This window comes from Mus pahari, chromosome 5 (assembly GCF_900095145.1).
Source record: "Mus pahari chromosome 5, PAHARI_EIJ_v1.1, whole genome shotgun sequence".
NCBI lineage: Eukaryota > Metazoa > Chordata > Mammalia > Rodentia > Muridae > Mus > Mus pahari.
The window spans coordinates 52,698,833-52,708,097 of NC_034594.1; the positions used below are offsets into that span (position 1 = coordinate 52,698,833).

Genomic DNA, 9,265 nt, shown 5'->3' on the forward strand with positions numbered 1-9,265 from the left:
TTCTCTTCTCTCTCTTTTTTCTCTCCACAGCCACCATTACTATCTAACCCGCTGTATGTTCTGAGAATTTAACTTCTGACTTCCCTATGGAGATGTAAGCTGCCTGAGGTTGGTTCATGCAGGCCCTGTTCATTGTTCACAGGCCTTAGATCAAGGCCTGCGTATACTGAAGTGCTCAGTGTTTGTGAATGAATGAGTATGAATTCAGGCTCAGAGAGATTAAGTATCTTGTCCCTGTCACACAGCCAGCAAGGGCAGAGGAAGATTCCCCCAACAAAAAGGCCTGCAGGAGCCCTTTCTTCTCCCATGTGCCTTCCCAGAATGCCAGGGTGCTAGGCAGGTTCCAGAAGAAGCCACTGGCGTGTTTCTTTCTCTCATCTTGGTCCTAGTTTGATCGGAAAGAGCAGAGGAGCTTCCTGGGGGCCCGGAAGGATTACTGGGACTTCCTATTCACTGCCCTTCGACGGCAACGGGGATATACAGAGCAGATGAGCTTCATATGCTCACAGGACAAGGTAATGGGAGCAGGGGATGGATGGGAAAGCAGGTGGACTAGGTCCCTTGTCACTCAGACCTGCTCCACGAATAGGGGGCTTTTCCCCTGAGAGGTGAGGACCTCTCTTTAGCCCTGGCCTCATCTCCAGTTTCTCCTCTGACCTTGGCCCACTCTTTCTCCCTCACTCTCTGTTCCCTCTGTTCTCTCTCATTTGGCCCAGCTCCCCCGCCCTGATTTCATGCTCTCTTTGGCCCTCCCCACACCCTGCAGCTGAAGACCTCACTAGGAAAAGGCCGTGCCTTTATCCGACTCTGCCTTGCCCACGGCCAGCTGGCTGAGGCGATGCAGCTGTGCCTCCTGAACCCAAAACTCACCAGGTGGGTTTGCCAGGCCATCATCCCATATACGGTACCTGAACCCACTACTGCTAAATGGATGACTGACCATTCGGGGTAAGGGAATGAGTGTCAGCAAGGAGAAAGGGCCTAAGAGTTCTACATGCAGTTTGGCATTCTTGGGCCTCTGCCCTCAGAGGCTAAGCTCAGCCACAACCTGCCTGGGAAGGCCCCCTGTGGTATGCTGATTCTCAGAGGTCAAGGGTAGCAATGACTGGATGTGTTGGTCCCTCTTCACACAGGGAATGGTATGGCCCTCGGAGCCCTCTGTTGTGCCCTGAGCTCCGGGAAGACATCTTGGACTCTCTCTATGCCCTCAATGGAGTTGCCTTCGACCTGGACCTGCAGCGGCCAGACCTGGATGAAGCCTGGCCCATGTTCTCAGAGTGAGCAAGCTCTCGGCCTCCAGCCCAAGCCACTCCTCCCTCCCCTTTTTAAGTTACTTTTGTGAGGTTATACTATAATGACATCATTTCCCCCTTCCTTTTTCTATCTCCAAACCGTCCCAAATACTCTTCCTTAATCTCCTCCAAATTCATGAGCTCTTTTTTTTTGAGAGATACAGACACAGACAGACAGACAGAGAGACAGACAGACAAATACAACCCACTCAGTCAATGTAATGTTACTTGTACGCATGTTTTCATGGCTGACCGTTTGGTATTAGTGCGCTCTTCCCTGGGGAAGACTGTTTCTCCTGTTCTCAGCATCCCTTAGTTCCCTGTAGTTCTTTTTGCAGGGTTGGAGACCTCACGAGTTTCCCCCCATTCACGTTAGCATGTCTCTCGTTGCTGTCCTAGCTGGGCTCACGTTTAGACAGTTAGGTTGGTGAGGCTTTTATAGGTGTAGATTCTGACATTTCTAGAAGATACAGTCTCATGGCCAACTCCCTGATCCTCTGGCTCACTTTGCAACCCCTTGCTCGGCAATGATCCCTGAGACTCACACATAGTCGTATTGTATACGTATCAGTCGGGACTGGGTTCCACAACTCTACATTTTGATTGGTTGTGGTTTTCTATAGTGGTCTCCATCTGTAGCAAAGAGAACTTTCCTTAGTGAGGGGGTGAAGACTAAACTGATCTGTGGCTATAGGGACAAATATTTAGGATGTAGTTATGGATTATGCTGGTTTAGTAAAGTAGTGGTTATAGGTTCTTCTCCAAAATCCATGACTTCACCTACCACTGGGTAATGGCCTGGGTTCCCAGCACCAGGCACAGCTTCCCGCTTGTTGAACATGTCTTAATTCCAACTAGAGAGCTGTTGGTGACTGCTGAGGTATATGTAGCATTAGACACCGGGAGAGTTATCATGACATGTTAGCACTTGTGGTTCATAGGTGTCATAGCTGGGTAGAAATGTTGGTTGCTTCCCTGCCTTGGGAGCCTGCCTCTCCCCCTTCTTGGTCCCCACTCTCCAGCCTTCTCTTTCCTCAGCATCATCTCAAGCTAGGCCACACTGCTAAAAACTAATTGGTCCTAGTAGAGAGTGAAAAGGATGGATAGGTGGTAGGGTGCTGGGATGCAACGGATGTATAAATGAAGCATGCGATGGATGGCTAGACAGTGAACAGGAACCACTCAGGGGGAGGGTGAAAAACAGGAAGTGTATTAGTGTGAATGGGTGGTTCAGCCATTAGTGGGCAGCCTCTACTAGAAGACCAGGCCAACTAAAGACCCGGATGTCCTGCCTCTTGGTTTCAGGTCCAGCCAGACCCGGGAAAGAAGACCCAGGAAACCCAAAGGTTTTCCAGAGGAGGTACCTCTGTCTGTCTTAACCTGATTTGCCTCTTGGCCATCTATTGGAACTCCTAAGTTGAGCAGGGCCTCCTGTGGGTGTGCAGAGAGCTAACTGGGACAGAGGTGGATGCAGTGTGCAAGAGGCAGATGGGAGGGGGTGAGCAGTCTTGTTTCCGGGGAAGTGCGGTAAGTAGGACAGGACTGCACTGGTGCCATCTATAGCAAGCATTGGGGCTCTCGGGAGGGAGGAGAGGGCAATAGAGATGGTTGGAGGCTTACAGGAAACACACCAGGGAGCATACATCAGCTGAAACCCTGAACTAGGTATTCAAATTGGCCTATGCCAATTAAAGGAGTGACTGAAGTGCTTGATTTCCCAATTAATCCACAGCCCAGCTCTGACCTGTTCTAAAGACAGCTGAAGGCCCTTGGGCAAGTTCCTGCCCTGCCTCCTAGGGGAGTTATGTAGATGGCTTGAGACAACCCGAATGCCACTAAGCACAAGGTTCCTGGCTCCTGCACCGTTCTGATGTGGCAGCTTAAGGTTGTTGTCATTCCATGAGCTTCCAGACACCAGATATGGCACCGTTAAGGACTTGGCCTCAGACCTTGAAAGAGTTCAAGGCCTGTTCATGGAGACAGATCAGGAACACATTGCAATCTATGCTAAGTGTGCTGTTAGCCACTCACATCTGTGGGTTCTGCATCCGTAGACTCAACCAACCACACAAACAAAATATTTAGAAAAGAAATTATTGCATTGGTTCTGAACATTGTGCATTCTCTTGCCCTCCATGTTCCCCAAACAAGGCAATATAATAACTACTTCCAAAGCATTGACACCGTGAGGGATATTAAAGCCATCTAAAAAGGACGTAAGCATACCGGAGAATGTGCATTGGTTATATGCAAATCCTACACCATGCTATAGAAGAGTCTCGAGTACCCAAGCTTTTGAGCACCCTCTTGTGGTCCTGGAGCCAACAACTCCCCTGGTATCAAGGGAGGCCATAGACACGACCAAGGCAAAATAGGGGCACAGAGAAGACTTCCCTGACCCTGCTGTGTTGAGGATCAAATCCAGGGCCACACATACTAGACAAGTGCTCTACCACTGAACATTAGTCTGTTTAAAATTCCATCACCGTTTTACAAACCAAGAATTCTTGTTCCCTTGTTATAGATGAGAAAGCAGAAAGACAAAAATCAAGTGCAGGAGAAAAGGTGGAAGGAGAAGGGGGAGGAATTCAGGGGGCACAAGATCGACCCAGGTGACAGAGGGAGCCGCCACTGGCTGGAGCCATGCAGAGGAGGGGCTAAGATACCTTCTGCTCTTAGCTCAGACTTGTGAGCCCTGAGGAGTGCTGGCTGGGACTATATCTGCTCTGACAACCTTCCCAGTAGGAGGCGTTCGAATCCAGTAAGAAGCTGTCCCAGAGCTTCGTCCTCTCCTTTGTCCCAGATCAATGACCAGATACTGAAATGGGGCTTCTCTACAGGTGAGATACTCCAGGGGAGAACAGGAGCCAGACCCTGGAGGAACCAGCTGTCTGCAGGATGCAACCAGAGAAGACCGCCCACCTGACCTGTGTGCCCCCTCGCAGCCAAGCCATCTTCCCACCTTTCTGGAAGAGAAGAGGGAGGATTCCAGAAGCCTCTGTTGTCCCCAGAGCACTTGGGAAACAGAAAGGGAAGGATTTCAGCTAGACCAGAAGGAGGGAGGCCCAAAGCCCAGGAAATTCCTGGAAAACTCAAGAGCCAGCATCCAGCAACAGAGGGGCAGGGCAAAGGATGTTCAAATGCAGCTGACAGGAAGGAAAGATGAAGGAAAAGGAAGTCTGTCAGGGACAGAAGGTCAGAGACCAACCGAAGGGATCCAGAAAAGGGCAGCAGATTGGGACCTTGGCCAGGGGCTGCTGGCCCCCAGTCTTCAGGGAAGGGAAGAAGATGCAGAGTTAGGATACAGGTATGAGTGGGATCAGCCTGATGTTCTCAGGCAATCCTGGGTCCTGGGAACAAAGAAAAGTTCTCCCATGGAGAAGCCACAAGAGTGGACAGGAGTGACCAGTGTAACCGTGCAGGAGGATCGGTCAGAAGTGTCCTTGCAGCAGGAAGTGATCAAGGTACCTGTCTATTGTCTCCTCTCTAGCCTGACCTGCAGCCAAGGATCTACAGAGGTAGCCTGTGGTCATTCCAGCCCACAGATCAGTGTAAGGGGTTGTTTGCTTGTGAAAAAAAACCTTCTGTAACCCAGGCTGATCTCGAATTTGCTATGCAGCCAGGCTCTGCCTAAGCCTCCTGCCTCTGACCCCCACATCCTGAGATTGTTGATATATGCCATCATACAGAGCTCCGCAAATCAATTTTGGATTGCCTTCTCCGAGCTACTATTTGGGGATGCTCTTTGAAAGTCACACAGTCTTCAGCTTGTAGAGTGCCCCTGCCTGTGGTTGCTTCCCATGAGACCTACTTCACTCATCAGCACCTCCTGCCCAGCCATGCCAACATTTGAGTTAGGGACCACATCCCAGCAAGTGACTTTTGGGAAGTCCCAGAGTTCAGGTTCCCTTACCACAGCAGAGGTCTCCCAGTGTCCAAGCTCTATTGCTATACACTAAACTAGTTTAGACAAGCTTTTCCCAGAAGTCCCTCCCAAAATGGCTCCCAAGATGTCCCTCAGCCTCCTTCCTAGCCAGAATCTTCCAGGTCCATGAACATGGCAATTTCTGGAAGAGAAGAAATGGTAACCCCGGGTTCACTCGGCTCCCAGAAGCATGGCTATAACCTTATAAGAAAGTTCATCGGATGATCCCAGGGCTGGGGTTTCTGCCTTCCTCTTTCAGCTCTTCCTTCCCCATTTTCTCCTCAGGACCCCGGGTATGGGCTTCAGCTGGCAGAGGAACAGGCCCAGTGCCAGGCGCAGCTGCGGGCACAGGAAGCAGAACTTCAGGCACTCCAGGAGCAGCTCAGCAGGTAATCTTGGCAACACCAGCAAGGGCCTGGGCTCCAGGACTCCTGAGTTCTCAGTGTACCCAGCTTATGCTGGGCACAACTCCAGGATACTGAGGCCAGTGCCATCCTAGGCATCTTTCCTGATCCCATGAGGCTCACAGTTCCTCTCCTCCCCAGCCCCACCCCAGAACCCCAGGAGTAACCCCTTCTCCTAGTCCCTACTTGACCTTGACCCCTGCTGCCCCTTCCAGGTACGCTGCTGCCTTTTTATTCCTCTCTTGACTCCAGCCTGCTTCCAAATCTATCTCCCTCCTGCAGTGCTTAAAGGTAGGGTTCCACTCTATAGCCCAGGTTGTCCTGGAACGTATGATAATTCTCCTGCCTCAGCCTCCTGGGTGCTGGGATTTCAGTCATAAACCACTATGCTTGGCATTGTTCCTAATTCTTTTGTTCCTTGTTATATAACCTTTTCTGGGCCTCCTGATAACCATAACACTGCCTGCCATTCACCCCAAACTTACTTAGTCCTGAGCACTACACACAGTCCACCCAATGTCAGCTTGTTAGCAGAGAGGACCTAACAGCCAAGCCGTACATCAGACTCTGCAACTGTGGGCTCTCTTGTTCTTTGGGGTCATTTATTATTTAGTCTTCTTACGGAGCTCAAACTGATCTTCAATTTGCAATCCTTCATCTCAGTCTCTCAGTGCTGAGACTGTAGGCCTTTCTCACCAAACCTGGCTACCTCAGCCAACCTTGTTTTGATATGTAGCTCAGGCTATCCCAAAACTTGCCGTGTAACAGAGGACAGCCTTGAGAGTCTGATCCTCCTGGCATGTACCTTTGTGCCCAGTTTATATGGTACTAGGGATCAAACCAAGGCCTTATGCCTGCTAAGCAAGCACTCTACCCCCCAAGCTACATCCCCAGCCCAGGTTTTTGGTTTTTGGTTTTGGTTTTTTAACACAGTCTTCTCTATCAGCAGGACGTTAGCTCCAGGAGCCCAAGTGAAACCAAAACCCCTGGCTACTCAAGTGCTTTGCATAAAGATAGTGCAGGGTCTTCACAGGACCAGAGGACACCCTCCCCAGTCCTATATGAACTTCCCTAGCTTGATCTAAATGCTGTGAAAACAGTTGTATCATTACATAGTATAACCATGAGAAGAAAAAATATCTGGACGTAAGTTGTTTTTGTTTTCCAAACACTTTTGGTTTGTGGTTGGTTAAAACCAGAGACACGGATACAGAGAGCTGACCGTATCCCATTCTCCCTATCTCTTTCTACCAAATAGCTCCAAATAGCTTCCTTGCCTTGACTTCAAGGCCCCAAAGGCATTATCTGTCTCAACCCCTGAGTCTGCCTTTGGTCTTCACCAGCCCAGGATCCGCATGCCGCCTCTGTCTCTAGAGGACACCAGGACACCTTCTCCAAGACAGGCCAGAACAGTCTCAGGCTGTGTGACTGTGATTCATACTGAATCACTGGGAAGTTCTCCGCCTGTCTTTTTGAACAGCTGGGCCAGACCCGGGAGCCCAGACTCCAACCCAAAGCCTCTTGGACTCTACCCAGTGCTCACCACCCAAACCGCTTCTGTGACCAGCAAACACTCCCATGACTCAGACCCTCACTGAAAAGGGGGCCCTTGGCTATGCAAGAGCCACTGGGGCTTCAAGAAAAGCTGGTGGCTAAGAGGCACCAGAGAGATGTCCTAGTATCTGGGGGCACTGCCTCACATACCCCTGTCACCCTGCCACCTGTTATTCAGTCATCCCTAAACACTTAGGGTACCCTGTTCTAAACCCAAAATACTCTTGTAGGAAAGACACAAAATCCCTATCTTTGTGTTGCTCTCAGCACAGGGCAGGCAGTTAGCAGGATCTGCAAGTATACTATAGAGAAGTGGGGTGGGCTTACTATAATCATTCCTTCTATCTATCTGTCTATCTATCTATCTATCTGTCTATCTATCTATCTATCTATCTATCTATCTGTCTGTCTATCTATCTATCTATCTATCTATCATCTATTTATCTATTTATCTATCATCTATCTATCATCTGTCTGGCTGTCTATTACCTATCCATCTATCTATCTATCCATCTATGTATCATCTGTCTATCATATATGTATATGTCTACCTATCTATCCATCTATCAATCTAACTATTATCTATCTACCATCTGTCTATCTATTTATCTAATCTACCATCTAACTATCATCTATCTATCTACATACTTATGTATTGATCTATTTATCGTCTATCTACCATCTGTCTATCTACCTACCTATCTCTCAAATCATCTATCACCTATCTATCATCTATCATCTGTCTGCCTATCTACCTACCTATCTATCCATCTGTCTATCTATCTACCATCTTTGTCTATCTATCTATCTATCTATCTATCTATCTATCTATCTATCTCTATCTCTCCATCATCTGTCTTTGCATATATGTGGAAAACGAATGCACACGAGCCTAAGTGTGGGTATGCATGTACCATGGCATACATGTGGTGTCAAACAGCAACCAGTAAGAGTCATCAGTTCTCCCCTTCACCATGTGGTCCCAGCACCTGAACTCAGGACATCAGTCTTGGCGGCAAGTGCCTTTACCTGCAAGCCATTTCTCCAGCCCCTGGAGTACAGTTCTAAGGAGAAGAAATAAGGAAGGAGAGTGATGTTTTAAAGACCATGGCCACCTGAGGCCTCTTAGAAGCTATGGTATTTACATAAAGACCTGAAGGAAGTAAGGAGCCAGCCTGTTGGACACCAGCTAGAAAGACGCTCCAGGCAGAGGGGCAGAACTGGAACAAAGGTCCAGAGGTAGGAAATTGCACAGCAGGTTCAAGGAGAGTCATGGGAGCCTTTCTGGGCCTAGTCAAGTGTGGGAGGGAAGGTCTCGTGGACAATGGGGGCAGCTTCGAGGGAGCTTGGGAAGTCATCAAAATAACCTTGGCTTTGAGTCAAAGTAAGAAGGGAGTCATTATAGCGTCTAGGCAGAGGAAGGGCATGATCGTGTGCGTGTGTGTGCGTGCGTGTGTGTGTGTAAAATTCAGAAGTTTTTAGTATATTGATGGAGCTGTGCAATCACCAGCACAATTTTTGAACATTGGTGTTACCCTCAAAGAACTGTGCCCATGAGCAGACATTCTTCAATTTACTTTTAGTTCTTAGACTTGACTAGTCCAGGCTGACCCTATTTTAAAGGGTCCATGGAAGAAGACTAGAACTCACTAGGGCCAAAATGGCCTCCATCATGCTCCTGGAACCTGCTATGTCTAGTCCTCACGTGGGGCTTCCCATCCCGCTCTTCCCTATGTATGTTCCTCCTTTCCTTAAAGTCTATGCAAACATCAGCAGCTCCCAGGAGGCCTTCTTCCCAGACAGTGTCTCGGTAGACAGATGTCTTAGTTAGGGTTTCCATTGCTGTGATAAAACAGCATGACCCCAAGAAACTTGAGGAGGAAAGGGTTTATTTCCTCTTAACAGTTCCAGAGAACAGGACATTACTAAGGGAAGGTAGAGCAGGAACCAGAGGCAGGAACTGATGCAGAGGCCTTGGAAGGAGTACTGCTTTCCAACTTGCTCATTCATGTTTGCTAGGCTGCTTACTGCTTTGCTTTGCTTTGCTTTGCTTTGCTTTGCTTTGCTTTGCTTTTTTTTTTTTTTTTTTT

The 9,265-nt window shown here is 48.7% G+C and overlaps 1 protein-coding gene across 3 annotated transcripts in view; it reads left to right on the plus strand.

The window, feature by feature from the left end:
* Positions 1–9,265, plus strand: part of Rufy4 (RUN and FYVE domain containing 4) — a 22,426-nt gene that overhangs the window by 3,082 nt on the left and 10,079 nt on the right. Inside the window, exons 4-10 of one of the 3 annotated variants that reach the window (XM_029539348.1) lie at positions 390–515; positions 767–873; positions 1,134–1,277; positions 2,598–2,652; positions 4,133–4,599; positions 4,783–4,843; positions 5,503–5,606. In XM_029539348.1, the coding sequence (XP_029395208.1) occupies positions 390–515; positions 767–873; positions 1,134–1,277; positions 2,598–2,652; positions 4,133–4,599; positions 4,783–4,843; positions 5,503–5,606 (1,064 nt within the window). Of the gene's footprint in view, positions 1–389; positions 516–766; positions 874–1,133; positions 1,278–2,597; positions 2,653–4,132; positions 4,844–5,502; positions 5,607–9,265 lie in introns of all 3 variants that reach the window. The other 2 variants (XM_029539346.1, XM_029539347.1) reach the window with 2 other exon arrangements.